Genomic DNA, 27,551 nt, shown 5'->3' with positions numbered 1-27,551 from the left:
TTTTTTGGGTTCAGTGGATTCGCGGCTCTATGTACTCGCAAAGGGCATTTCGATCCCGTTCTATAGACTACCGGTGAGGGTTGGAGTGACTGCGCCTCCTCCTTCGCTTCTGAACCCAACCAGCATCTCACCACCTCCCACCTCTGCCCGTACACTCCAGGGCTTACTTGAACCGAAATAACAACATAAACTCTCCTCCGTGCACTTATACATGAAAGCACTCCATGTACACCGCCTCTCCCTATTCTAATCCTAACTTACTCTCCGTTCCCACCGCCCTCTCCTCTTTCCACCGCAACTCACCATCGAAGCCGCCTTGCCAAGGCTCCCGTCTCTCTTGGCAACGAGCGGAGCGGAGTGGAAGGAAGCACGCCGCACGATCTTCGATGTTCGCGATATCGCCACCCGATCACTCCCGCCATGACGTACGGGGCTACCCTACCATAAGTGTGAATTGGAACCGTGTGATTGCGCCGCGCTGCATAGGTTGGCATGTGATAAAACCTATAATCTAAACTTAAGCCCAGCCTCAAGTCTGCTTGAAAAACACATTGAGGCAAGACATATACCACATTGGGGTAGGGGTCAAAAGGTAGTCGATCAGTGTTAGGTCATATTGGATATATCGCGTAGATGTAGCACCAGACCCCGCTCATGAATAACGGCTCTACGTTAGGCCCTTCAACATGCTTCCGCAACATGCTTCCGCAACATGCTTCCGCACCCTCATCAGAAGGACCTTGCGCTATACAGGCCTCCAATTCCCCTCTACTCCGCGCCTTTCCTTCAACTGTCAGGTTGAGCCGCCGTTTCGTGGTATCCGCCTCGCGATCCCCCTCAAACTACCTCTCACCATCCGGAGAGGGGTATCATACCATTACTTCCATGCAATTCGAAACCGAAACCAAGACAGCCATTCGCTAACAGCTGGCTTCCACATTATTGCTTCTCCTCATCAACGGACACGCCCTGGGACAGATATCTCTCGAAAACACGAGTCTCGAGATCGATGCTTCCCCTGCGAACGCCCTTCTTCTTGTCCTGCCTGCGGAAATACACGCGCTTGGCCCACTTCCAAGACTCGACACCCAGGAAGAACAAAAACGTGTTGACGAATACGATTCCCCACTCCCAGCTGATTCCCTTGTGCTTGAAGACAGTCTCGTTGATGACAGGGATGTAGAGAACAGGGAAAATGGTGATGAAGCCGGCTATGATGGCGAAGAAAAGGAACTTGTTCCGCCAGACATCGTGGAACCACTGCGTGAAGTACTTATTGGAACCCGGCTGCATGCGGAAGAAAGACCGGCGCATGTCAACCATCTGCCACGCCAAAAAGAGGGAGAACCAGGTGAGACAGGCGAAACATGTCGCTCGTGCGCGGAACACGGTGTCGCAGCGATATGTGTAGTGCTCGTTGCAATTGTCGCCGAGATCGCCATTGCCCCAACCGTAAAGGACGAGGACGAAGCCGGCTAGACAGAGGGCCGCAATCCACAAGCCATAGACCACCATGTCGAGCATGACCTCGAGGGTGAAGACGCCACGTTTGAGATCCTGAGGGGGGCGCTTGAGAACATCGGGCGCCGCCACTTCAAAGCCCAGACCCATATCCGGGAGACCAGAGGTAACCATGATGATCCACATGACTTCTACAGGGGAGAGAGGAAACACGGACAGGTTGTTCTGATCCTTGAAAGCGAGACCAACCAGCAAAGTAACGGCTTGAGCAACGTTCTGCGCGAGCAAATGCAGAATGAATTTCTGGATGTTGTCAAACATGCGGCGACCCTCTTCAATAGCGTTTAGAATTGAGGCGAAGTTGTCGTCGGAAAGGACGATATCGGATGCGTCTTTGGCGACATCGGAACCAGTTCCCATACCGATACCGACGTCAGAGCGCTTGAGAGAGGGAGAGTCATTGACACCATCACCAGTCTAAGAATCCATTAGCTCATCCTACGATACTGTCTAAGTGGGTTCTAATCGGCTTACCATAGCAGCGAATGCCTTCCTGCGGTGCAGGGCTTCAATCATCCGCACCTTTGTGTTAGGAGCGCAACGGGCGATGACCAGGGGCAGGAGAGGCAACTGGTCAATCTCATCGTCCGAAAGAGCGTCGAACTGGCTTGCTGTCATAACCATGGCGTCACTGACATCCTTTGCCAGAGTATACATATGGGAGGGCAGAATACCGACTTCCGCCGCAATGGCTCGAGCCGTGCCAGGGTGATCACCAGTAAGCATGTGGACTGTAATGCCAGCCCTCTGGCAAGAGCGCACCGAGCGAGCGGATTCAGGGCGGGGCGGGTCGTAAAGACCGACGAGACCACGGAAGGTCAGGTTGTCCTCTACGCCATCACGGCTGATCTCCTGGTTTTTGGCGACCTCGCCTTCGTAATCCTTGCTCGCCAGCGCCAAAACACGGAGACCTTGACGGGCCAATGCTTCCATGTTGACGAGAATATCCTCACGGACCTCGTCAGTCAAATCAGCGGGCGTCTCGCTGTCTTTCGGGAAATAACGTGGGCAAGAGTAGATGACACGTTCCACAGCGCCCTTGGTGAAGACGAACTTCTTTCCGGTCTCTTCGTGTTCATAGATTACGGACATCTTCTTCACGTCGGAATCGAACGGGAATTCAGCTAGTTGCTTCCACTGCGGCTTTTCACCTTGTGTAAGGCTGAGGCGATTCCAATGAAAGCGAGAGGCGAAAACCTGAATAGCAATTTCGGTAGGGTCACCACGGGCTGTCCAGGAACCGTCCTCCATTTGATGAACATGGGCCAAGTTGGCAAGCGACGCAATCTTCAGGAACTCGAGCAGATCGTCGTTGTTGTTCAGGAGATCCTCACTGCGGTGGGCTTGCTCAATCTTCTCGAAATCTACCTCCTTTGGTGGCTTCGCGGTAAAGGTGAGGTCGCCGACGGTGGGGTTTGTGGGCTCATTCGTGTTTCCAACGCCATAAGTGCCCTTTGCGGGAATCCAAGCCCTCTTGACGACCATTTTGCCCTGAGTAAGTGTGCCGGTTTTATCCGAACAGATATCTGTTGAACGTTAGCAAAGTGCTGAGAATCAGGAAGCGCATTTCCTACCAGTAACACCTCCTAGAGCCTCCAGAGACTTCAGGTTGCGGACAATGACGTGCCTCTCCACCATGCGTTTTGTTCCGGCAGCCATTGTGATTGTCAAGACGACGATGAGAGAAGCAGGAATCATACTCAGGCCAGTAGCCACAGCGTAGATGACGACTTCCTGATTGTTGGAGAATTTGTTGGCGGCCATGACAATGACGGCGCAGACAACGGCAATTCCGAAAAGCAGCAGTGCCAGGCGGGACAGCTTCTTTTGGAGGGGAGTGCCAATGTTGACCCCCAGGAAGTGCCCAATGGCATCGCCCGCAGTTAGCCCCCAGGCCTGAGCATATCGATGGAGCCCAGCTTTTCCTTTCTCATTTCGCTTGACTTCCCTCTTCTTTTTGTCCGAGTTGCGCAGAGACGAGGCAATGAAGCCAATTTCCGTGTACAAGCCGGTTGCGTATACGACACCTCTGGCACGGCCCTTGGTGACAGTGGAGGAGCTGTAAGCGACATTCAGGCGATCGCCAGGGCCGGTGGGGACGGGGAAGATAGCATCAGCATCCTTCAAAACAGGGAGAGACTCGCCGGTGAGGAGAGCTTCGTCAGTTTCGAAGTTAACGGCTTCAATGAGACTGCAGTAAGGTTAGAGGATTGGGTTCATGGTGGCGTATAGATATGGGGAAGGGGACCCACCGAACGTCACCTGGGATCGTGTCACCAGTCTTCATTTCTACCATGTCGCCAGGGACAATCTCAGCGGTGGGGATAGTGACGGTCTTTCCGTCGCGGACAGCATTGGCGGTAGGCGAACTGAGCGATCTGAGAGAATCCATGGTCTTCTGCGCCTGGAATTCCTGCCAGAAACCGACGACAATGTTGATGATGATGATGGCGGCAACGACCCCACCCTCAATCCAGGACTTGATGCCAAAACTGACGGCCATTCCTAAGATCAGGACCTGTACCCGTGTTAGCAGAGAATTGCGGAGCTCTGGAGTCGATAGTGGTAACTTAACTAACCAATGTCATGGCGTTGGCGACCTGGCGCAGGAGGATCTTGCCGGGCTGGACGCCCTTATCTTTCCCAAGGTCATTGTTGCCAAACTCGTCATGACGGGCTTTGGCTTCAGCGGTGGTCAAGCCATCATCGCCGTGACATCCGAGTTCGTCGAGGACCTCTTGATAGGTGAGGGCATAGGCGGGCTTGGAGAGGGGCTTGTTTGACTGTCCTGAGACATGTCCTACGAGAGAGGCATCTTTCTTCTTTCCCAAGGCCATGGCGTGATGGGAATGTTATGGCTAGTAGGAGAGAAGGCGGAAACCGGGGGAGGGCCATCCTTTTTAACACCCTGCCGGGCAACATGGTAGGCTGGACATGGTAGGCTGGAGTGGTGACAGCCAAGATTAATATGCTTGGCGAACGGTCTCAGCGCGATCTTGGGGCAGAAGGCTGGTGAAGGCGGTGCGACGTCATGGTTGTTGGCCATCAATGTCGAGGCTGCTCGCACAAAGGACAGAGGATGATGCACGTGTAGCTATCGCCAGGAGTGGACGGGAGAGTCAGGGCTTCGTACGTAGCAGATGATCAAAGTCCAGTACTGACATCTGCTATTCTGTTAGCTTTTCCTGCAATTGTTTTCTGTCCCTCAATCTCTTTCTCCATAGTTGTGGTGGGGTCGGCCGATGCCGTGGGGTTGAATCGGTTCGCTGGGCGGGGATGCTTGTCGCCCTCCGCTCCACCGAAGTACAGCCAAGACCAAGCCAAGCCGTAACCAAGCCACGGCCGCCGCCCTAGTCGCAAGTTCGCGCCGGAAGTTGGACATTGCCAAGTTGGCGGGAAACGGATCTCGGCACCACTCATCGCCTGCAATCATCAGCAGTCGGAGCGGAAACGGATGACTGAGCATCTCAGGAGCCTCTGATTGACCAACAGGAAAGCGGCGGTGTGCTTGGCAGTTTCTCGGGGCTCCTCTTGGCCCGGTGAAAATGTCGTGGCAAGGCGGCGTCTTCCCACACAGTACACCACACCATCGTGGCGGGTCCGACTTTTCTCCTAATCAGCCTATCGTGGCTCGGCCGGAGGTCACCATCCGTTTCGGACATCTCCCCTCCCAATGAGGGAAATAGCAATCATGTGATCACCCGGTGTTCGGTCGGGAATCTGTCACCTACTGTGTATTCTCCAACCCTGTCTTGCCTGAGCGTCTCCATGATGGTCTTCTTGGGCGTCTCAGGTTCAACAGAATGCCTAAACCTGGCGCTAGCATTGCATGATAGGATGGGGGATGGACGGGGAATGACTAAGAAAAATAGGGAAACGGATCGTCACGACTGGGGAGTGGGAGCCGGGAGCCGGGAGACATAAAGTTTGGAGTGAAGCTGCACAAAGAGAAACACGCCAGCCACACTCCCGTCTTAGAAATGTCACCGTCAGGCTAACATGATACTAGATTTTCACTGTGACCTGTGCAGACTACTCCGTACGGTCGCCCAAGAGCTGCGAGAAACTCCCTTCCGAAGGCTATTGTAGAACTCTTACCTAGTGCAAATGTCTCTAATTTTCTGTTTCCTTCCTAACACACGACGAAGATAGAGAGAAAAGGAGCACCTAAAATCATTTCCGAAGATACAAAGTGAAACCGTCTAAGCTTATCCTCTCTAACCTTTATCTACTGTTTCATTTTTGCACCGTCTCTGTTCCTATCTCTGTATACATCTCCTACCTGGCTTTAATTTCTCTTCCCTAGCTCCCCGTGCCCGCATTCATAGGTTGGCACAACAGACGTTCGACATCCGAAGAACGCAAATGAATCTTTCTGTGCCTTCTTTCCATATACCCCTCCGTACTGTTTCTCAATGCCCTTATATATTTCCTCATGGAAACCATAACCTCCGTCTCCTTTCTCGACTTCGGAGGCTCCCTACAGCAGTACATCTACTATCCCTTACACCATTCCGTCACTTGAACCGGCTCATCATCTACAACTACTAAAAACACACTTACCTATACCAAGCACCAGTCAGCATCCCCGTATCACGTCGTTTGCATCACGCAAGGCAAAGAATACTGCGTTCGAAGCCAGAGAAAACTTTTGCATTCATCACGAGGCTGTCTGCCCGCAGAGAAGCCACCGAAAAACCAGAGGAAGTCCACCGCACCCCAACCCACCCCGAGAAAACCAGCAGAAAGAACCCAGCAAACACCGACCCGCCGAACCGAAACCACCCAAGTAAAAAACCACCAAACCAACCCCGAAACAGCCACCGAACCCGCACCCAGAAAGAACCGCCAGGAGGGGAGGAGAGGAGGAGGAGAGGAGGTGAGAGAAGACCATGGGAGGGAGCTTGGCTCAACGTCCCAGAGGGTCGAGAGGAGAGGAGGGGAGGAGAAAAGGAGGGGAGGAGGAGGGAGCAACCGCTCAACGTCCCCCAGGAAGCAGTCCTGTCCCCGGACCGTCGATCATGGCCATGATGGCCGAGAAGGTGGAGGGGCGGGAGGGATCAGGCCGGCGTGGCCTCGCCGAAGAAGAGGAGGAGGAGCAGGAGGGAGAGGGAGCCGGGGCGGGGGCTGGCGCCGGCGCCGGCGCGAGAGAAAAGGCGACGGGGCCCTTGGCTTTGGCCGGGCGAGGAACCGCGATTCTCCTTCCCGCAGGAGCGGCTGCTGGAGCTGGTGCCGGTGCCAGTGCTGGAGGAGGGGCCTGGGCGGGCTGGGAGGGGGTGAGAGAGAAGGAGATGGGCCCGGAGGCATTGGGCGGGGGAGGAACCGCCCGCCTCTTGTCGGAGGAGGAGGAGGAGGAGGAGGAGGAGGAGGAGGAGGAGGAGGAGGAGGAACCGTCGGGGGGGCGGAGAGGAGGCCCGTCTCTTCCCGGGATTGGAGGCCGGGGCAGAGGAGGCGGCGGAAGAGGAGGCGGCACCAGCGCGGGAGGCAGCACCCCGAATCGCAAACCCCGTCTCCGGGTTGCTGATTGGGGAGGTGGTGGTGGAGGAGGAGGCGGGCGCCGGAGCTGGAGCGGCCGAGGGACCAGGCGCCGGGGAAGCCACAGGGGCAGGAAGAGGAGGCGGAAGGAGGCTCGAGGAGGGGGCCTGAGAGGCCACTGGGGTGGTGGTGGGAGCGGGAGTGGGAGCCAAAGGAGCCGTCACAGGCACTGAGGCCTGGAGAGGGGCGAAGAAAGAGAGGGCGAGGGTCGAGGAGGGGGGCGGGCGCAGGAAGGTGAACCGCCGCGGTGCCAAACGCCGGTCCCGGGGCGGAAGGGGGCACAAAGGTGCCAGCGAATGTACCACCGCGGGCCACGAGGGAGCGGTCCGACGGCCAGAAAGGGAGGACCGGGAGAGGAACACCAGGGGGAGGAGGGGCATACGCCGGCATCGTCGCCGAGTAGGGGTCGGTGTATGTTGGGGCCCTCCACCCCACTTGACGAAGCCACTCCTCCCTGTCGGTGATGGTCTGGAATTCTGGCTGGTATCTGGGCTTCCGGTCTCCATAGGTGTACACAATCTTGGGCCGCGGCGCGATGTGAGGACGGGGCCGGGAGATAGGCTCTATGCGAGGAGCCGGTCGGAAAAACGACCTTGTGGACCGGGAGGAGCGGAGAAGATAACCCGCCTGGGGGGCAGGCTGCGGGGCCAATTGTGATCGAGGACGGGGCGCTGGGGAGGGAGAAGGAGCCGCCGAAGGAGAGGGAGAGGAGGCCGCCGAGGAGGTGGGAGACGAGAATGCCGATGAATTGGGCGAAGGTTCCGGGACGGAGAAGGAGGAGGGTTGTGGCGGGACCCTTGGAACGAAGAGAGGATGAGAGGGGGAGCGAGGATGAGCCTGTGCGGACAGGTACACAATCCAGTCTTCTGCCCAGACGAAGAGAGGGTCGAATCGGGCTCTGATCTCGCGGTAAATCAACCGCCAGAAGAAAAGAAGGACGCCGCGGAGAATGCCCAGGAAGAAGACGAAGATGCCACGGAGGAGGTTGCCGACCTTGCTTTGATCGTCGTACTCGTCGTCATCCTCGTCTGGCTCGTAGTATACGTAGTCGAGGAACCGCCGGCACGTCTCTACAATCGCGAAAATGAGGGCGAGGGCGACGTACAGCCACCTCGCCCAGTCATCGAGCTGCGCCCAGACGACAGCCAGGAGGAAGAGCCAACCGGACCCGACGATGAGGCGCTTGCTTCCACGCGAGAGCTCGTCTTCGGAGAGGTTCCACCAGATGACATGGACGAGAGGGGAGACGATAATCGCCGCGCGGACGGGGGCAGTCACGGAGAAGAAGGCGGTGGCGAGGGCGATGCCCATGAGGAGGAGGTGGAACATGGTGAGGTGGTCCATTATGATCGAAAGTGAGGAGAAGATCGTAAATGGGAGTGTGATATCGAAGATGGGAGCAGCTGCTGGTAGGCTTGATTGCAGAAAACTTCGCGGACTAGGTCGACGCGGGTTGTCGAATGTAGTTGAAGAGAGGAAGGAGGAGAAGGGCAAGACGGAGGATTTTTATACGCGACGCGCACAATGGCTCTGCCACCTATTGTGTATTGAAGAGAGTCCAACGGAATAGGAAGGCACGTGCGTTGCGTGGGCGACGCGGTCGAAGGTGTTCTGGATCTGGTGAAGTGTGCTGAAGTCGTCTTTCACCGACACCGAAAGTTGGTTGTGACGTAGGTGACTGTGGAAGGTGCTCGAGTGCGTGATTCAAGAATGGGAGACCTGCAGGAGAGGAAATGTCATATATTCATCAAACGAGAAGTTTATATGGCTTACTGGAGTTAGATTTAGGGTTAGGTTGGAAGATGTCGAGGCGAGAGAATGTGGTCACTCATGGATCTCATCGTGGTTAGCGCAAGGCTAGAACAGCAAGACCACTGTTTATTTAAGGCTCTCCGAAAGCGGGATGTATAAGGGAGAAGAAACAGGTGCAGAAGGAGAAACGCAAGTCTTTCATTGGCAGATATTCGCTAAGGAGAGCGTAACACGACAGTGAGCGACAATATGGGCAAAATGCTTCCGACTTCTTCCCTAGACCAGCGAGTAGGCATTACATCTCTAGCAACAATAGCAACTGCTTGAAAAGTCGGAGGTTGGAGGACTATATACGCGCGTCATGTACAACATGTGTCCAAGTGCCCGTTTGCGATTCTCTTAGCACAGCGGGACCAGGTCGGTCTACATCGGTCTAGAGCTTGCTAAAACGGAGAAGGAAGGACCTCTCCTGCAAAGCAAACTAGGAGATGAGTAGCAGAGAGAAAGCTTGAAGATTGTAGAAGACGATTCCGTCTAGCGGGTTTGGAGGTATCTTTTAGGCTTTGCCCTACAGTGCCAGAAACATCTCTGAAGGTACTCTGACGTTCCAGCAACAGGGAGACACAATGACATGTACGGCAGAAAAGAACTCAAACTCAGTCATGAGTGCGTTTCCGCTTTCCGTATTTGATCTGACAACTAAAGATAGAGAGACGGCAAATATATTGGACAGCGTTACAGAAAACGGACCTGAGAGTTTTACATGATGCTCATCAGGCGCGGTATTCAGATTCCTGCCCTCATCCACCCCTCCACGCATTCGAACCACTCCTCTATGCTCTTGTCGTTGAGGCCATCTGATCTTAATACCTGCTCTACCATCGCCCGCTCCCCAGGTTCCCAGTGCTGAATCTCAGGAAATATCTTCAGCCAAGGTAATCTCTGGACATAATAGTATCTATTTCTCCCCTTAACCGTCCGCGTACGTTTTGAGGCAATCGCTAGTACCTCGGTACGCCCTTTGTTGGTCGGTAACAGAGCTATTCTCTCCTGTTTCTCCCTTACCGTAAGTTCGAAGAATACCCCAAACCGGATTATCTGCCACACATCCACACGTTCGGGATCGCCCTCCCTAAGTAAGACTGTGGGAAGGCGGCATCTGGATTTGTCCGGTTGGAGGATATCAAAATGCCTTACGACGTATTTAAGCGTTATGTGCGGATTCTGTTGACAGAAGCGTCTCACCGGGTGGGAGCTGGCAATACAGAACACGTCGCGTATGTGATCTTCGAAATCATTTGCGTGGAGGCCAAGGGGTGAATTTGGTGGGTGTTCCTTATGGTACCAATTCCTTCCCTTGTTAACGATGATCCTCATGGACTCCACTGCTCGAGGGGGCAAACTGCTTAGATATCTCGAGAATAATAAAGTTCCAGTCCCAGACGTATCTGGCCATTCTAACGCGCTCAATCTCAGCTCCTGCCATCTCGTCTCCTTCAGCAGTTGGCGGTTCACGAACTGCAACTGATTGAACCACGGCAAACCTTTTGGTGGCCGCGGTTTGTAGTCACTGGCTTCACAGATTCTAAAGCGTTTCAACGTGTCATCGGTTGGCTAATTATCAAAAGGACGATAATATTTCAGACCCGTCGGTGAGTGCAAGACATAAGAGTAAATCATATTGCGAACCTCTCCTGGGAGTCGAATAAACGGCGATGGTGAATCCGGGACTGCTCCGCCAGTATTCTTGTTCTTTGCAGCAAGCTCAGCTAAGCGGGCTCGCAGGCGGGTGTTCTCGTATGGAGCCATTTGACTCAGTTCGATTTGAAGCAGACGTCAGCAATGTAAACGACGGCGTTTGTGGGTCTTGAAGCTTTCTGGAAACTTAGAATGCAAGACACAAGTTGGTAGTAAGCGATTATTCGGCCTTGACCTGGGTAATCTGGAGAGTGTGGAAGACTTTATAGACGCCCGATAACCAGGCTACGGTTGGGTGCATGGGTTTGACGAGACACATGACCGTCGCTTTGGTAGTTGACAAGCGGTATCTGGTTTGACAAACGTTAGTGAATTGTTTGTCAAAGTTACCGCCTCCACCATCAAGGAACGTGTGATGGGTTGGGAAACGGGAGAGCAATCAGGAGCAAGCTCCTATGGCGAGAAATGAGCAAGACAGCAATAACGTAATACAAGAAGGCATAGAAAGACAAAGAATATTAGATTAAACACATCCAGCAAGAAGTCCTAGTCCGATATATACGGTACAACTCCATGCGAAGCAACCAGACCACCCCCAAGTTCTATTGTCCAGACATGAAATAGCACTCCCACATGAACCCCTAATCTTACACAACGAACCGCACCACCAACCCCTTAAGCGGCGGAAGGAGCGGGAGCTGCCGAGGGAGCAGGAGCCGCAGGCTGAGGATTGACATCGGCGCAGAACAGCGCCTGGCCTAAGAGAGGCAGCACACAGCACTTGGCCTGCTGGCCGGCAGCGGCGCAGATGTCAATGAAGCTGTTGATGCCGGTCGGAGATTGAGGAGCTGGAAAAGTAATGTTAGTTGGTGGACGGGGGAATTACTACTACGAGCTGCACATACGAGTTTGGCAGTCCAGGTCGGCGAGGTTGAGAACGTCGGTAGCGCAGCAGAAGGGCTGCCCGCCGCCGGAGCAGAGGCCGGCCTGGCGTTCCTGGATCATGGCGGGGATGGCGAGGGCGCCGGTAGCAAAGGCGAGTGTGGCGGTGAAACGCATTTTGGGCTTGGTTGTTTGGGTGGTTGGACGAAGATGTGTGCGGGAGATGGAGCGGTGGCTGCGGAATCGAGAAGTATTTGTGTGTGTGGCGGAAGCTGTTGTTGATGTTCCGTCAGAGAGGGATTTGACCTCTCTTTTATACCTTTCGAAATGCTCTCAGTCCAAGGTTGAAGTGCACTTCGGCATCATCGTCTGTGAGTCCCAGAAGTCAAGTTCAGCAGGCGGAATATCTTGTACGTCGTCATCATGAGGTGCTTCTCTCGGCCATGATCCTTGTTATCTCCCAGTTGAGCGATCTGAAAACTTGTTCCTGGCCATGAAGGGCAGAGACAATTTTAGACTTCCAGTTGGCTACCCCATGTTTCCCTTCGACGGTAGCGTGCAGAGATGATGTAGATCCCCATATTCCAGCTTCAATGCGCGTCGATCAAGAGCGGAGGGCGGCACTGCCCCAGGGTGGAGTGGAGCAACCGTTGGTGATATGCAGATCATTAAGGAGTGCAAGAACGCGGCCGCGAGCTGCAAGAGGTGCATACCCTAGGGTATTCGGGCAAGTGGCTAGAGGAGGCAGTGATAGAACTTCGAAGGCAACGTGTTGCGTCACAGTCACGATAAAGAATCAACTGACCGGGTTCGAGGGTTTACAGCGCAGAGGGGAGACGCCGGATAACCTGATATTCTTTGCGCGGCCATGTTACTACGGTATTATATCTGATGCATGGATTGCTCGCCGCGAACAAGATGGAACACTTGAGGCTGGAGAAGTGACGTCGTTGCCAGGTACTTTGGAGCACTGCATAAGTACGACCCATTTCCAAAAGCTTGTTTTCACGTCCTGCCCTCAGAGAAGCGAGGGCCGGGTCCTAGGCCGTGGCCTAGGAGAATAAACGCGTGTTACCAATCAGCTGAAGGGGTGAAGATGTGGCAAGGTGCGGCATCAGGGACGTCCCTTGCGGGAGGGACATGGGCTACAGCGGTTCCTCTTTCTTGCTTTTGCAGTCAGCATTCCTTATTAGAACCTCCAATTATCTCGGGAGTGGCGAATATAATCGCATTGCCACGGCTGCGCCGTTGAATATCGAGAGGCGGTGCAGATGCCGATCGCAACGGCGAGTAGTCCTGGCGAATGATGAATAGAACGAGGGCCAAGGACTGGACGTTTATTACGCAGAATCTAAGTAGACGGACTAAAAGAGCATTGATATAGTCCAGGGGTGTATTATATTGTCTTGACTGACATCGGCAGCGACAACCCTGACACCTTGGGGCATGAATCAATTCACCAATTCACTCAAGGCGGCTCACTTCGCACTAGAAATCTTTGCTGATACGCATCTGTCCTTTTACACTAACTTCAAGCAGCCTTGAGCTACACCCAAATCTCCCGCGTAAGACCGCATACACTTGTTGAAGCAGGCGCCCCTTGGCCATGCAGGTGGCTGAACGGCTCTCCGCACAGCCCCTTGTCATTCGTCCCGCATTGCGCACGTCCGCTATTCTCTCAATTCGACCGGTTCTTGCCGCCCAGCCTCATCCTCACCTTCACGACACATTCACGAGGCAACAAAAGGCCTGCAGACATGGGCCCTGCGAGTGATATCAAGACACATGCAAGGGCAGACGAGGTGCAGGAGGCGCTTGGGTACCGTGATGAACAGTGGCATTGGTTCTACGTAAGTCCTTTCGTCCATCCCGTCGTCCTTTTGTTGCACGCCGCGCCGAACAAAGCATGCGGCAACCCTAGTTAACACAATGCAGTGGCTTACAAGAGAGGAAGCAAAAAAGCTCATTACACTGCACCCAGACTGTCCTACTTATACATCTTTCCCTCCAAGAGAGCAAATCCAGCTGCTTGAGCGCCTGAATGCAACGCTATCAAACGAGGGTATACCACCTATCACTTCCCAGGTTCTGAAATGGCGCATGTCAACCTTGATTCGTGATCTAAAAAAGAGGCAGCAGCGTAAGTCAAAAGTAGGTATCGCATGCATCTCCGCCGTCATACTGATCGTCGTCCATACCAGCCGCCACTCAAGCCCAGGATTCAAGTTCGGCAGCAGGTGCCAGGACGGCCCAGCGTTCAAGCTCAGCAGCAGGTGCTTCTACTGCTTCCAACACGTCATTCGATCCCATAAGGGATATATGATGTGACATGAGCATCTTCACGGCAGATCGCTTAACATCTCTCGTCTGTTACTGATCGCAGGGACTCATCTCCCCTGGGCGTGGGTTGGGCGCTCCTGGCCTATGATGGATGAGCTGGTTGGCGTTTTGGTTCGAGTTGATTGGGAAAAGGCTGCCCCTTTTCGTGTGGGATCCCATGACCGCGGCATGTATGTGGTCCGTTGGACAGAGCAAACATGCAGCTTTCCCATTCCTGCTGCAGTAATCTGTCCAAAACACTCCCCCCTGCGCTCGTCTCAAAGTGCACTCTTCACTTCTCGAATCCTCGTTCTCCCGCTGTGCCACACCACCGTTCGTCGGTGACAACCTGGCTGAATGGTTTGAGTGGTCAAGTTCGTATTAGGTCCATTGGAAGGAACATTTTTGACAGGTGTTAGGTCCTTTTTAGGGCTAGCTTGCTTCAACAAACCTTTGGAAGCGGAATTCATGAAGACATCAGCCTCACCAAGCATGGCGACCAGCCATGTACGGGATGAGACATAGTATGCGCGTGTGTGGATTTACGCTTATGAACACGTTGATGGATGTGTCTTGTCTTCAAACGGCCAGGCTTGAATCCACTGACTCCTCTCCTCTTCAGTTCGCGCGAAGCGATTGAGAAAGTCCTCCCGACATCTAGCCAACCGCTCCTTATACACCGGGTAGTTACTATGATTGACCCAGCCATCCCATCCTTGGTATGCGCCGATCTCGGTCAGAATCTCATGCATCAGCTCGACTCCTGCGCTCCAACTCGCCTCGAGACGTTGCTGCTGCGTCCTATCCTCCGGAGAGAAGGGGAGCAGGGTATGGAATCACCAATACATGTGGCCCACTCGGCCTGGAGCCGAATGAGCATTCCCAGGACGATCGGCTCTCCATCGCAGAAAATTGAGCCTGCTAATCCCGTGATTTGACCACGCAGGCTAGCTCGGAATTGCAGCGCATCAGCAATCTCCGGACATTGCCGGAGCATGATAATTTCGTAGAGCTTATAGAGAGACTGAGCAGCGCGGAGATTCTTGGCTTGGAGTTGTTCCTCCTCGCTCATATCATCAAAATTATCGGGTAGCTCGGTGGGATCAGAGCCTTCGGGTATTGGCCCTTCAAACTCGATGAGCGACGGATGGCATGCTTGGAGGAAGAGCGGGGAGATATTGACGGCTTGCCAGTCGATGATGTTGACGATTCTTGTCGGCTGGGAAGGGTCAACGAATATGTTGTCGATATGCAGATCGGAGTGCCATAAAGTCGGCTTTGACAGGTTGGCATCGTCGGGTAGAATCTGGGTGGCGACTTTTAGGTAATCCTGGAGTACTCTGATCTTCAATGCTTTGCTTGGACGGTATTGGTTGGGACCGCCGAACAGCCCGTGCTGTCCAGGGAAAGACGAGGACTTGTTGATGCACGCTAGCTCTCGAGCGGCGCGGGAAAGAATATATTCCTTTTCTGAAGGCCCTGTCAAACAGTTAGTCTGGGTCAAGCACAACAGCGAACGTAACGGAACTTACAAGGCCCACTATTGAATTCGACAGAGTCTCTTCCTTGGTCGAAAAATGCTCTGTTCGTTGTAGGACCGACCACGAAGGCTTCTGCCTTGTCTATCGAGTTGGCGGGATCAAGAAACTGGCTTGGGCTGGGGCTAGGTAGGTCCTTTGCGTAATACAAGCTCCCGTTCATGGGAATCTTCGCAGAAACAAAGGCTTTTTCGTACCCAGCCAAGGTCCTGACAATCTCCAGTCTTTCCTTCCAAGACATGTCATTCCATAACCTGCCCAATTCCACCCCTCCACTGCCTTCCATCAGGATGTACTCGGCTCTAACGGGATTGTCCGTCGAGGAACTCCAGCCATATACCCGAGGAGCCGGGATACCAAGGACATTTCGAACCTACAACGCAAGTTCATCTCAGCAACCATCAGAAGTATTGGATCAGGGAACCAATACATAATCCATTGTAGCAGCTTCGCTGTCTGTCGTAAAGTGCGCTCGTCCAGCATTCGGGTTCGGGAGTTTGGCGATTACATCTCGGCCGTCGTCCATAGTAATCAAGAAGACTTTGCTGAAGTTTCATCTCGACCTTGACGCAGGAGCGAGCTCCGATCGCTTGCGCCGAGACTTGGAGTCCCTGCAAGTCGAACTCGACATAGCGGCGAGCAAGCTGATACTTTTCATTCCACAGCCATCGACCCGAAGTGTATCTGTAAAATTGCTCTACATCACAGTCTTGAAGGATGTCGGTGCCGTGTGAAGTCGACATGTACTGCCGGGAATGCGGTGATGCGTGCCAGATTGGTGGACGCAGCTTCGCAAACCGAGAAGATTTGAAGACATATCGGCGGAACGAAGTCATTTACAAAAGAGCTCAGAATTGTTAGAGAAGCTAGATGCACCACGCCTACTGTGTAGGGCTGAGATGTCGACCCGAGTCCCTTGCCGCGCCATCCCACTTTGAGACTAGCTTCCTGCGGCGTCACTGCCGCTTCCGCGAAGAACACTGTGTGCCTGTTCTTGGCAGTCCAATCAATCGCCTTGCTTTAAATTATTGCCAGGGAAATTATCAAAAAGCTTGGCCAATGAGACACTCCCTTTTTCATCCTGGGTATATAGAGTACTCATTACAATACTGTCGTCACCCCTTCGACGGTTTCCATGTTTGGTGGCCGACGTCAGTTGCTACAGGGAGTCTTCCAGGCGAAACTTGGCTGAGGCATGATAGAACGATGGGAGAAGGGCAGGCTTCCTGTTGTAACTGAGCCTGTTTTGAGAAGGCTGCGGTGAAGTGACAACCGACTTTGATATGTGATGCCATCATGTATTCTCACAATGGGGCACTACATCCATGCAAAAAGGGAAAGTAAGCCTGATGATGAAGGGTTTACTGAGAGGCGGTGTATATTATATAATTCCGAATAGGTGGTATGCAGCCCGAAAAAGCGACGCCGCAGGATGCTACAATAGAAATACAACAAGAAAAGAGATCTAAAGCAACGCCGCCTATGCTACCCGAAAATGCAACGCGATGCAAGACTGAAAAGAAACCAAACCCGCATGAGATTACTATCCCTTACACTTTTAGTATCAGCTGAAGAAGCGGGGATAGAGCTTCTTCCACCAGCTCCGCGGCGACTCTTCCCAGACTTCTGTGACTTCCTCGTTGAATCGACCAGTCACCAGGTCCGCCTCGGATGACTTGACGAACTTGCTCCTAGTCACCACCTTGTGACCGACATAGGCGACGACGAAAAGAAGGAGGCTGACATAGGAGATGAAGAAATCCTGAGTGGACCATGGGACAAAGGCAGTGAAGCCTTGCGTCAAGGTGATGATGACGCAGAACGTAAGTCCGTACCATGCTAACCACCGTCCACCCCAAGACTTGAATGGCAACGTATCGCGGGCGATGTTCTGCGAGTCCATGGCATCCATGAAGCGGAGATGGCAGATGAAGGTGCAAGACCAGGCGATGAAGCCGGCCACACTAACGATGTTCAGAAGCCAGTTGAAGACCGTCCCACCACCCTCGGAAAGGTTCATATACGCCAACAGTCCGAACGCGGCTGTGATGGAGACGGCGACCCACGGCACGCCCCGCTTGGTGGTCTTCTGAAAGAAGCGCGGTGCGCAACGTTCCTCGGAAAGGCCAACAAGAACACGGCTGCCGGAATAAACGTTGGAGCTGGCTGCCGAGAGGACTACGGTGAGAAGTACAGCGTTTATGATGTGAGGAAGTACCTGGACACCTGCAAGCTGCGCCGCAATAACCAATGGAGAGGAGCTGGCATTCGAGTCTCCGATCGTCAGCCGGGGTTCGTCATAAGGTACCAGGATGCCGATGAAGAAAATAGTGAAGACGAAGAGGAGGAAGATGCTCCAGAAGGTGTTACGGATTGCCCTTGGCATGGTTTTGCGTGGATTGGCGCTTTCTCCGGCACCAATGGCTACCAACTCAGTGCCTTGGAAAGCGAACCCGGCTTGAATCAAGACGGCCCAGAAGCCAACGAACTTTGCCTTGGCTCCATCGGTCAAATAGGGGGCGAACGCTCCAGGACTCTTCCAGTAATGGAACCCGAGATAACCCTGGTCCCCGGCTCCTGCGTTGATACAGATACCAAAGATCATGAACCCCAAGAGAGCAATGACTTTGATACTGGCAAACCAGAATTCGAATTCACCAAAGAGGTCCACTGGCAGGTAATTGACGAGAGTGAGAGGTACCCAGAAGATGGTGATGAAGATGCCGATGCTCAACGAGCTGTTCCACCATTGTATGATGATGCCAGCAACCGTCAGTTCCAGCGCATACGTAATGGACCAGCTGATGAAGTAGATCCATCCCATGGAAAAGGCCAAGCTAGGATCCACGAAGCGACCAGCATAACGCGTGAAAGCACCCGAGATTGGGAAAAACGTTGCCATTTCGCTGAGAGACAGCATGACGGAGTAAACGAGGGTCCCAATGAAGACATAGGCAAGCAAAGCACCGACGGGCCCCGCGGTCGCGACAGAGGTTCCACTGGCAATGAAGATGCCCGTGCCGATGGTTCCGCCTGATCACAGTTAACAAAAAAGCTTCGTTCATTGGAGCCACGGTACAAGCGAACCTATTGCGACAAATTGTAGATGTCGACTACCTAGCTTCCGGTGGAGCTGAGCGTCCTCAGGGGCTGTTTGTTTCTCGATGTCGCGGGTTGACTGGGGCAGCGACTTCTGCGAGATGCGGTCCCCAGCTACGGCGGGAAGGTCGTCCTGAGGACCATATTTGGTGGTCTTGTCCTCCATACCAGGGGCGCGGGACCTCAACGGGCGGGATTGCTGAAGGTGTTGGTGCAGTTTGGACCTCGAGGAGACAACAATGGAGCCTCTGTCTTTATTTGAGCAAAGAGATCTGGAAAATAATTATCACAGCGCACAGTCCTCGGCAGAGTCCTGGATCCCCTTGCTCTGGGGGCTCCGAAGATCATTTCCATGGAATAAAATTTTCATGATGGTTCCACCAGACTCGTCCCATCCAACCGCGGCGGTGGTTACCCTAAGGGTAGCATCGGTCTCCAGAGGATACCTCGGCGTCCATCGGCGATACACCAATGAGGCATCATTGCAAGCGCTTGATAAGCGGCGGAAGGAAAAACCTTGGACCAAGTTTGGGAGTTGAATTGTGCCTTGGTGGCAATGGTTCCCAACGGGTAAAATTCGGATATAGATAAACGGAGCAAGCAGGCTCTTGGCATCTCACTGGAGACTTCCTCTTCGAGTCTCTCGACCACCACCACCACCACCGCCACCATACTGTAGTGCATACTAGGTTGAACACCCTCCATAGTGCTTGAGTCTTGTGCGTGGCCACACATCCCGTCGTTTCGATAGTGACCTTTATCGGTTCCGGATACGGCCTCCAGGGAGGAGCTCGAGGTTCCCGCTAGGATCACCCTCGCCACAAATAAAAAATCAGTCCCTCCTTTCATCAACGGCGATGTACGTTACCGGCTAGATTGATTTGCGCGGGCCGGAACGAGACGAGGCTAGACCGGCCAATCAAGACTGCATATGTACTCGGTAACCCCTTTCTAGAAGCCGTCACCTCTAAAATGGCAAGCGTTATTTGGGGTGCCAATAACTAATATTCAGGGTGCCAATAAGGCACTGTTTTCGCGCAGTCAGTACACACCCAAAAACGTTCGAAATTTAAGGTCTTAGGAGGGCTCCCTTGTATTTCGAAGCTGCTCTCTTAAACGGTAGCAAAATTGCAGCAGGTTGTCTTATTAAAAATTAGGCAAACAGGGCTTAGAAAGTAAGGAAGTTGGGGAATTTTACGGTGTTCTGCTAAGAGCAGAGGGGTGAGCTAATAAGCAGGCGTCTTACAGGCCTTTGTCAGCCGGCGAAAGGCTTATTGGCACCCTGAATAACGCTTGCCCTCTAAAATCCATTGCAAAGCACCGAATATGTGGCTTTGTCGTAAACAGGTTGCTTGCCAGCCGCATGGCGTCGATTGATCTGGTTGATATGTCAGATGTGCTTCCAGCCTGTCCTGTATCTTCCCTCGAAGACAAGGCATAGTGAATTCGTAGTTGTTGATAGGACTAGATTCGGCTAGATTGCGTGGCATCAGCGCGGTGCGAGTCTAACTCTGAGTCAAGGTGTCGTTAAGTAAAAGTGAGGGAAGATCGTTAGCGTCTTGTTGTGTCACTGAGGTCGAAATAAGCTCCACAAAGGTTTTAAGTGTGTGTCACCAATAATTGCTTAGATTCTTTATCCCGTCATGCAACCAATGAAATTGCTTTTATACTCGTCTGCCTCTCTTGCACTCCCTTAACACATTGGTTTCTTTTAGATTACTTTCTCTCGGAATTCGACGAGGTGCTGTCCACGTCCGTCTCAAGCATACTTTATATTCAGGGCCTTAGTTTGGGATACTGGCCCCCAAGTATCCCATTTCCGCGGCAATGTTTCACCCATATTTTATAAAGACACAAAAATAGAGCATTTTAACCGTCCACCATGTGTAAGGCAGGCAGTACGCCATCCAGTCAAAGAGCCCTTCCGCTAGTCGATATTCGCCAGCAGAGAAGAATGACGGATCTCGCAATTGCAAGTCTAGTAACAGTAAAGTCATTCTCCTCGAAAGCCGACCTTCACATCGTTAGGAAGATATTTCCAATCCTCGGGTCACAGGCGTAACGATCCTCGCATATACCTAGTGACTGACCGTGTCGGTCTCAATCAGTTGGTGGATTTGCAGAAGTACATAGATATTTCCATCTCTTTCCGGCATTTATGAACTTGCATCCAAAGCTCGGATACGGTCGCCTCCGCTCTGCGCATTATCGTCAACCTCTCAAAAATAGGTATCCCCTCAGGAAGATTAGATTCAAAGATCCCTGGTACCCTGAACATGTAGCTCTTCCGTTGCCTCAGGTTGGGCATGGCCTGGAGACTGGGAGCGCTCGGCGCCCCCCAGGCACTTACCCCACAGAATGCTCCCAGATTAGGCCGCGCCGCGCCGCTACCTTCCCAGACGGTGGTTCAAAGCGCTTTCATATTAGTATAAATGCTACGTTTCCCACACGGATGCCTAGTATTTCGACCAGCGACATGCCGTGTTGACACCCATCCGGCATACCTAGGTACACCCAGGGATGATGTGCAGGAGCTAAACCGAGCGACTTAGAAATAATGATTTTCCTTTTACGTTAGATAGGGGTAGGAACTAAGAATTGGCGAATAAGGAGATGTCTGCGGCTCAGAACTCGTACAACCAAAAGCACCTTCTTCATTGTCCGTCGCTGCAACGCCGGCTAACCGAGCTCTTAGCGAGACTTTCCTTCCACTCGTCTCTCAGCTGGTCAATGACGGTATCAAACTGCCAGTGGCATTGTTCGACACGCTGCCTACCACTTTTGGCGCCCCTGGTTCACCTTCTAATATTTTTGATGTACTTGTGTGCGTCCCGTCAGTCATTGACTAAACCTATTTTGTGGTTAATTCTATATTTACAATTAAGAGGGAGTTGGAAGTGTTTCCGGTTGAGGAACAGTCCCTGTTCGTCATAGATTTCATTATTCGTCACCAGCGGGGTGGCACCCCCTCTACTCCACTCGCTGGCTTCACGTGGTAAAACCTATGACTACTACCCTATCCACCCTCGCCTTTATTGAAACTAAGACTTTTTGAGCCAGCTCACATTCGTACCTAGTCTGACGATAATCGCCACCATTGGTTGTAGGCTCGGCATGATGTTCGGCGGTACTATGCACATGTATTTGGCCAGCAGATACCCTATAGGGTACCGCTATATAAAAAACCCACCGGACTAGTTCCATGATGTTCAAGTAGCCCCATCTACGCGCAGTAGCAAATGAGCTATTCACCAGTGTCCGGCGCCGCTTTGAACTCACACCACCAACTCCGATGGTTGATGCCATTTCAGATGGACTTCAAAGCTTGTAGGAACTATCTGCAATAGTATTGCACGCAGTGCTGGCATGTTTTGGTCATCGGTAGTTGATGATGGCCGCCTAGCTCTCAAAATCGCTGGTCTTTGGGTTGGACGTCATTAAAGTCACAAGTCAGCGACTTTGTGATGACAATTCCGTCACCGAAAACATCTGACGTTCCGCTCCACGCTAAGCGCAGAAAACATCTGACAGTGGAATAACGGGAACAACGAGTAACCAAATACAGAAGAATATTTTGATAGTGGTCAAAACGATGTCTGTGCACTGTTGAATTTTCCCAGCCCAAACAGACCGAATATCAACTTGTTGCCGAGTGCAGCGGAAGAAAGTTCACGATGGGGAAAGCTCAGTCACTGTGACCTCACTCCGCGAAATCACATCTGATTTCTGTTTAGCGCTACCCCAGCCACGGCGGTCATAAGTACGTTGCCCGCACGCTTCCCACTCCGATTCTTCCTACATCTCTCATCATCCCTCGACGACCTTCATCAACACTGCAACCGTAGACTGCGACACGGTCTATATCATCTATCCCACCCACACAGAGCGCAACCTTACGAGCACAGCCGCCGTGTTCGATATCCCCATCGCCATGGCTCGCACTATCCTTCGCTACCCAGGAAATCTGAAGTTCTGGCGTTTCAAATTCTCCAACATCACCCCTATCAGCAAGAAGCATAATCAACCAAAGAATAAGGAGAAAGCACCCGGACACCCTCCCGAGCAGCTTCGCAGTGCTCCGGTTCCCGAAAACCAAGCATCTAACTCTAGAATCAGCTTGGTAACCACATCGACTGAGTTTACAGACTTGACTGCTGGAGAATCAACCTCTGCACGCAGTCTCTCTCTTCGACAGGAGATGCGGAACGAGGAACGCAATCCAACTTCCGCCCATCTCGACCGGGGCCTGATCAAAATACCAGAAATACCGGAATCTGCGCTTGGCCTCGACTTCGAACAAGGGACACTGGGTTCATGGGCTGTTCTCCATCCAAAGCCAGATCCAAGGACGACTCTACACTCTCCATCCCAGCTACATCTAGATTCAAGCACAAGGGAAACATCTGCGCAAACTCAGAACAGTGCGCCAGAGGCGTCTCGACCCTCTTCACAGGGTCCCACCAGCGCAGCCACACATACCACGCCCAAACCTCGCAGACCTAAGACTCTGCACCGCATCTACTCCCGGTACGGCGTCTCTCTCTACCAACCAGCGGGTCCTTCCGGCAGCCGTCCAGGCCGGCACGACCACCCTGGCGCCAGGAGCAATCCCAACATTGCCGAGCCAGACGTCAAGCCATATATCTACTCACCATCGCCCCCATCCCAACCATCGCCAGCGCTCCGCCGCTCCAACGCAGTCAGATACCCGACATTGCGTGCTCAATATGATGGAGCCAGGTCAGCCACAGTTTCGGACCCTTCGGATGAGGAGGATACCATGGACATGGACTTAGCTGGTCTGAGGTGGGTGCGAATGTACTACATGTCCAGTGGGGAGGATGAGAACGAGCGTCGCGGCAGTATTCTTGAGTAAGATTTGTCGATCTCAGGGCATATGAGCAGGAGCGTGTACATGAGCGCGTACAAAGATGGATTTGTCGCTGGAAAATTGCTTAGGTGATTGAGAAATGGTTGTTCTGATACGGGACTAAATTGTTGAATCTTGGGGGAATGACGCGCTGTTCACAGACCGTTGTTTTCTGCTTACTTAGAGAGATTTAGAGTCAAGACTGTGTCATTAGATGCAACGGCACCCGTCTAAGCGTACATACTATACACAAAAATCTATGCATTAATATCATCCTTCTGTTCCTTCTATTGATCCCGAACTTCTACGCTCTTCAAAGTGGAATCAACAGTCCTTTCCCTCAAAACACGATTTCTAGCCAAGAGCTGCGAGATGATAAAGTGCGACACGTCTTCATCGGCCCAGTAGGACAAGTGGCTTGCTATACTAGCCAAGAGCGAAATGTCAAACGCCTGGGTATAACAGTCAGTGTTCGCTCACCCATAGAGAAGTGTGACAGAGAACGGGACTTGTAACTCACCCCTTCCTGAATGCTATAATCCACCCTCCCATTTGCATTCAGCGCCCTGACTTTCGCCTCCTCTTTCCGCAGCTTGCGACTCTTCTCTTCAAGCTCACGCCACTCGTCGTCTTTATCTGTATCGTGCTCCCCGCCGGCCCCGGTGGGTTGTTGACTGCTACGCCGTTTTTGGAACCCGGCATACAAAGTCTCCATCTCTGAGTCAATCAAGGTGGCGGGGTGCTCGCCGTCCGACCTCGGGACTACAGTTGCGTCGTCACCAGCTAGCCTTTTCTTCCGCTCTTCGTTGACAAAGGCACGGGCGGGATCATCCGATCCTGCACCAGTTCCGGGGGTGATGGATAGTGGTCGTGAGGAACGTTGGCCGTGCGTAAGGTCTGATTGCATCTTAGTCGCATCGGCGCCTGTGAGCCCCAAACTACGATTTAAAAGCCCACTGGCGATGCCCGAACTGACTGACGTCCAGAAATCTGTCACGCCTTGGCCGACTCTGGCGCCGATGCCTGTGAGGCCTTGAGCTCCAGACGCACTAAAAAGTCCTTTCTTGGTGTACGGAAGCGGCTGAGGCTTAAGAGCTGACATGGCCGGTGAAATGAGAGGTTCGAGGCGGTAGCTGATTGGATCGGTGGGGTGGAAGATGTTGAAAAGTTGGCGACATGCTGGGGAGGAGGTGGTAATTTCAAATGCGTGTTCGCATTTCGACTTGGAAGTGGGCGAGAATGGATCATCGAGGGGACTCTGTGGGGTTTCAGGGGGTACGAAAGGGGTGTTAGAAGGGCGCGCAGCAATAGTGCGACCCTTCAACATCTGGAAAAGACCAATTGGAGAGCCAAGAGCATAGAAGTCCTCCACTTCGAAATCCAACTGAAGATTCTCATCAGTGGGTCGTTTGCCTGGCTGTATTTGCGATTGAGCGCCTGCCGTCTTTTGTTGGCACAGAATGTCGAACATGATCGCCGAACCGAGCGAATGCCCAACGAGGCTGACTTTCCCCTTGAAAGTGGGATTCCGCTGCTTAAAGAGCCTATATATGCGATTGCATTCGGTGAGTACGATGCGTGATATATGACCTTTGTACGCTGGACTTTGATAAAGAAGGATATCCAAGGCAAGATCCGTCAACAGATTGCGAACAGCTGGCACTCCTTCAACAGTTATGTCTTCCAGATTGGGATAGTCTTCATCGTCGTGATCTAAATCGCCCAGATCGTGCTCTTTACGATTGTGTTTGAGGGACTGTTTTGGAAAATCTAGGAGATGTCGCCATACAATCGGGAGAACCTGGATTCGGTTGTTCTTGAGGTCCTGATCAACTTCTGAATTCAAAGCCTGCAGGTCAGGCGAGTTTGAATATGTTGACTTGAGAGACTTCCGGAAAGAGTTGACATCATGAATGAAGTTGACACTCTCCATGCGGATACCCAGGCGCTGGCCAATCCCATGCGTAACCAACAGAAGGTGTTCGATTTCTCGGCCTTGCTCCGCCTTGCTCTGGTCCTTGTAGTCTTCACGCATTTCTTGCTCGTCCCGCCTCCGAATCTCCTCCTCCTGCTGCTCTGAATCCTCCCTCGTCTGCGAGGATATCATCAAAGACGACACGTGTCTTTCTAGAGTACGCCTTCGAGTCTCGGCCGGCGTCTCTTCATGCTCGGCTTCTGCTTCCAATACTGCCTCTGAAGAAGCTGGAGTGGGCCTCTTATTTGGACCATCTCCATATGCCAAAGGAGAATTATCCGGCGGGTGAGTCTCCTGCTTCGCCCTCTCATCTTTGGCTTTCGACTTTTTAGTGGCAGGATCCACGTAACCACGGATGTATTTCGCTCCATAATGCGCGCCTCCTGCGAATCTTTGATAGAGTGTACTACCCATCCGCGAGAGGAAATCGTCGGTGAGCAACCAAGCCGTGGTATCGTCCTGATAAGTAACCACTGAGTTCATATACGCCCCAAACAGACGGTGGGTTCTTGAACCTTCCTCTGAAGTTGGACTCTGGTTATGTGCGCTCGCGCCCTCATCTACCTTACTTTTTTCGGCCTCGCCTCTTAGGTTATCCATAGAGGATTGCGGTGTAACAGGATTCGATGTTGATTGTCGGTCGCTCAGCAACTTTCGGTAGTCCTCATCAGGCTTTACATTCAATGAGACGGGTCGTGTACGCGGCTGTGAAGAAGAAGTTTGTTCCGATGATTTCGCGAAGCGCCAGGGCTTGAGCTTCAAGTAACCTTCCTCCAACTGATGCGCCAGATTCTCGTCGCAAGGGTCTCCATCGGGTGTGAACCAGGTCCCTCTCTTCACATCATATACCGGCCCCATCCAGTAGGCAGGGGCTAGCTCTCGGGTCTCTATCTCGACATCGAACAAATAGTCCTCGTTGACAGGCACCTTCGTACTCGTTTGCTTGGGCGGCTCATCCCTTTGGGCAGCTTTCGCAGCGGTCGCAAGAGCGCCATCCTTTTCCTCTGAGGCTTCTTCCTCATCAGCTAGTTTTTGAAACGCCTTCTCGATGGCTCGAGAGTCGCTGGCAGAGAAAGGTATAAACTTCTTAGGGCGGGGCGCGGGTTTGTCAGAGGGCTGAGTAGTCGAAGCAAACGGTTTCCGTTTCGGGATCTTGAGAAGATGTCTCTCAGCATACTACATAGAAACGATGTGTTCAAGGACATGATCACTCACATCCACCGCATGGAACCAACGCACGACAAGGGGAGGGCAGTCGCTCGGGTATTTCTTCGGGCTTATTCGGTGCCTTTTCACTATGTGATCGCCACCACGCTGAGCTCCCGTGCCTGTTCCAGGTACTTTGTCCTCGTCATGTTTCGGTGGTTGCGATGGCTTTGGCGTTGCGCTTCTAGAGCTCCAGGGAGATAGGGCGGTTATTCCGGCGGACAGAAAGCCAGGTTTCGTTTCAGGTGTAGACATATTCTGTTGGGATGGCGCGCTGTGCGAAGGTTCCCTCAACGAGCCTTTGGGGAGCCGGATCTGGTCCCGGAGGAGGGGAAGAATACGGGAGCGAAGACGGGACAGATTGGCGGTCTAGTTTCGAAGTGAGCCCGGATGCATATACACATACGAAGCGAGAGAATATAGGTTCCACAAGCTAGGAAACTAGGTGTCGACGCGTTCGAGGAGGGCGACGCGAAGTGATGGGCATGCATGTGAATGTTGAATGTGTCCACGCGGAAGACGTCACTGATCCCCAGACTGAGCTATACCACAAACGGAATGGCGTTGAAACCGGGGCTTGCTTACCTACCTAGGTACCGTTCGACCTCTCGACCACCATCCATCCCATCTCAACTGTAGGAGGCATTATTAAACAGTGGAATATAGGCACTGCTAATGACTTGGTAACTGTAAGCCGTCTAGGACTCTCTGGATCTTATAAACGGAGCTCGCCCTCTTCCTCTCCATTTTCATACTGCTATGCATATGTTTAACGACGGAGCTCTCCAGCCGAATATAGCTGATCTTATCTTTTCCTCAAAATCTGCCAATTATCGTTAACTTTCCCCTCTCACTAGTATACTACCGCCTTGGAGGCAGAAATGTTATATCCATATCCTGTTCCGATCAGTTAAACTACTCCTTCCCCGCAACGCGGGAAGATTAGGCAAGTAAAAGGGTTCCATAAACGTGAGACGCTGTAATTTATCATTTACAGTGATAATACAATTGATCAATGACCTACCGAAGAAGTTGAGGGAGTTCCTTCGCTGCTAAGTGCGCCACGTACATTGTAAAAGGCGTGACTGCGCTTACCAGTGTCTGCCAGCTGTTTGACCTCACCCTCAGCTCCCGTGGTCCTAAGTGCCTCATCTTC

The 27,551-nt window shown here is 52.7% G+C and overlaps 9 protein-coding genes across 9 annotated transcripts; 3 read left to right on the top strand and 6 right to left on the bottom strand.

Moving 5' to 3' along the window:
- Positions 1–594: 594 nt before the first annotated feature.
- On the bottom strand, positions 595–4,358 carry EI97DRAFT_504408 (sodium P-type ATPase-like protein; the record flags this gene model as incomplete). The annotated part of the gene is made up of 5 exons (XM_033802823.1): positions 595–1,938; positions 1,996–3,047; positions 3,096–3,712; positions 3,774–4,039; positions 4,101–4,358. 5 exons carry the CDS (start codon positions 4,356–4,358, stop codon positions 940–942), a joined length of 3,192 nt encoding a protein of 1,063 aa, XP_033649711.1. The 3' UTR covers positions 595–939.
- A 1,899-nt stretch (positions 4,359–6,257) lies between these two features.
- On the bottom strand, positions 6,258–8,669 carry EI97DRAFT_233174 (uncharacterized protein). Its single transcript, XM_033793966.1, has 2 exons — positions 6,936–8,669; positions 6,258–6,615 (listed from the first exon to the last, which is right to left on the bottom strand). Exons 1-2 carry the CDS (start codon positions 8,398–8,400, stop codon positions 6,500–6,502), a joined length of 1,581 nt encoding a protein of 526 aa, XP_033649710.1. The 5' UTR covers positions 8,401–8,669; the 3' UTR covers positions 6,258–6,499.
- Positions 8,670–11,181: 2,512 nt separating this feature from the next.
- On the bottom strand, positions 11,182–11,565 carry EI97DRAFT_386359 (uncharacterized protein; the record flags this gene model as incomplete). Its single annotated transcript, XM_033796063.1, has 2 exons — positions 11,182–11,354; positions 11,412–11,565. The coding sequence occupies 2 exons, from the start codon at positions 11,563–11,565 to the stop codon at positions 11,182–11,184; spliced, it is 327 nt and encodes a 108-aa protein (XP_033649709.1).
- A 208-nt stretch (positions 11,566–11,773) lies between these two features.
- Positions 11,774–12,813, top strand: EI97DRAFT_485273 (uncharacterized protein). The gene has a single exon (XM_033802137.1). It carries the CDS (start codon positions 11,982–11,984, stop codon positions 12,450–12,452), a length of 471 nt encoding a protein of 156 aa, XP_033649708.1. The 5' UTR covers positions 11,774–11,981; the 3' UTR covers positions 12,453–12,813.
- An 82-nt stretch (positions 12,814–12,895) lies between these two features.
- Positions 12,896–14,126, top strand: EI97DRAFT_406756 (uncharacterized protein). The gene is made up of 2 exons (XM_033796599.1): positions 12,896–13,238; positions 13,324–14,126. The coding sequence occupies exons 1-2, from the start codon at positions 13,146–13,148 to the stop codon at positions 13,714–13,716; spliced, it is 486 nt and encodes a 161-aa protein (XP_033649707.1). The 5' UTR covers positions 12,896–13,145; the 3' UTR covers positions 13,717–14,126.
- A 129-nt stretch (positions 14,127–14,255) lies between these two features.
- EI97DRAFT_470600 (phosphotransferase enzyme family protein) lies at positions 14,256–16,095 on the bottom strand (the record flags this gene model as incomplete). The annotated part of the gene is made up of 4 exons (XM_033801780.1): positions 15,676–16,095; positions 15,240–15,618; positions 14,565–15,186; positions 14,256–14,508 (listed from the first exon to the last, which is right to left on the bottom strand). The coding sequence occupies exons 1-4, from the start codon at positions 15,769–15,771 to the stop codon at positions 14,256–14,258; spliced, it is 1,350 nt and encodes a 449-aa protein (XP_033649706.1). The 5' UTR covers positions 15,772–16,095.
- A 509-nt stretch (positions 16,096–16,604) lies between these two features.
- On the bottom strand, positions 16,605–18,879 carry EI97DRAFT_437159 (uncharacterized protein). Its single transcript, XM_033799283.1, has 2 exons — positions 18,333–18,879; positions 16,605–18,278 (listed from the first exon to the last, which is right to left on the bottom strand). The coding sequence occupies exons 1-2, from the start codon at positions 18,508–18,510 to the stop codon at positions 16,810–16,812; spliced, it is 1,647 nt and encodes a 548-aa protein (XP_033649705.1). The 5' UTR covers positions 18,511–18,879; the 3' UTR covers positions 16,605–16,809.
- A 3,279-nt stretch (positions 18,880–22,158) lies between these two features.
- Positions 22,159–23,220, top strand: EI97DRAFT_485249 (uncharacterized protein; the record flags this gene model as incomplete). Its single annotated transcript, XM_033802136.1, has 1 exon — positions 22,159–23,220. A coding segment is annotated over one exon (1,062 nt), but the record flags the coding sequence as incomplete, so codon positions are not given.
- Positions 23,221–23,552: 332 nt separating this feature from the next.
- EI97DRAFT_350841 (DDHD-domain-containing protein) lies at positions 23,553–26,650 on the bottom strand (the record flags this gene model as incomplete). The annotated part of the gene is made up of 3 exons (XM_033794838.1): positions 23,553–23,666; positions 23,735–26,356; positions 26,432–26,650. Coding segments are annotated over 3 exons (2,955 nt in total), but the record flags the coding sequence as incomplete, so codon positions are not given.
- Positions 26,651–27,551: the final 901 nt, after the last annotated feature.

Source organism: Westerdykella ornata, assembly GCF_010094085.1.
Source record: "Westerdykella ornata strain CBS 379.55 unplaced genomic scaffold EI97scaffold_42, whole genome shotgun sequence".
Lineage (NCBI taxonomy): Eukaryota > Fungi > Ascomycota > Dothideomycetes > Pleosporales > Sporormiaceae > Westerdykella > Westerdykella ornata.
The sequence above is the reverse complement of the archived record's forward strand: the minus strand, read 5'-3'. Positions and strand labels throughout refer to the sequence as shown.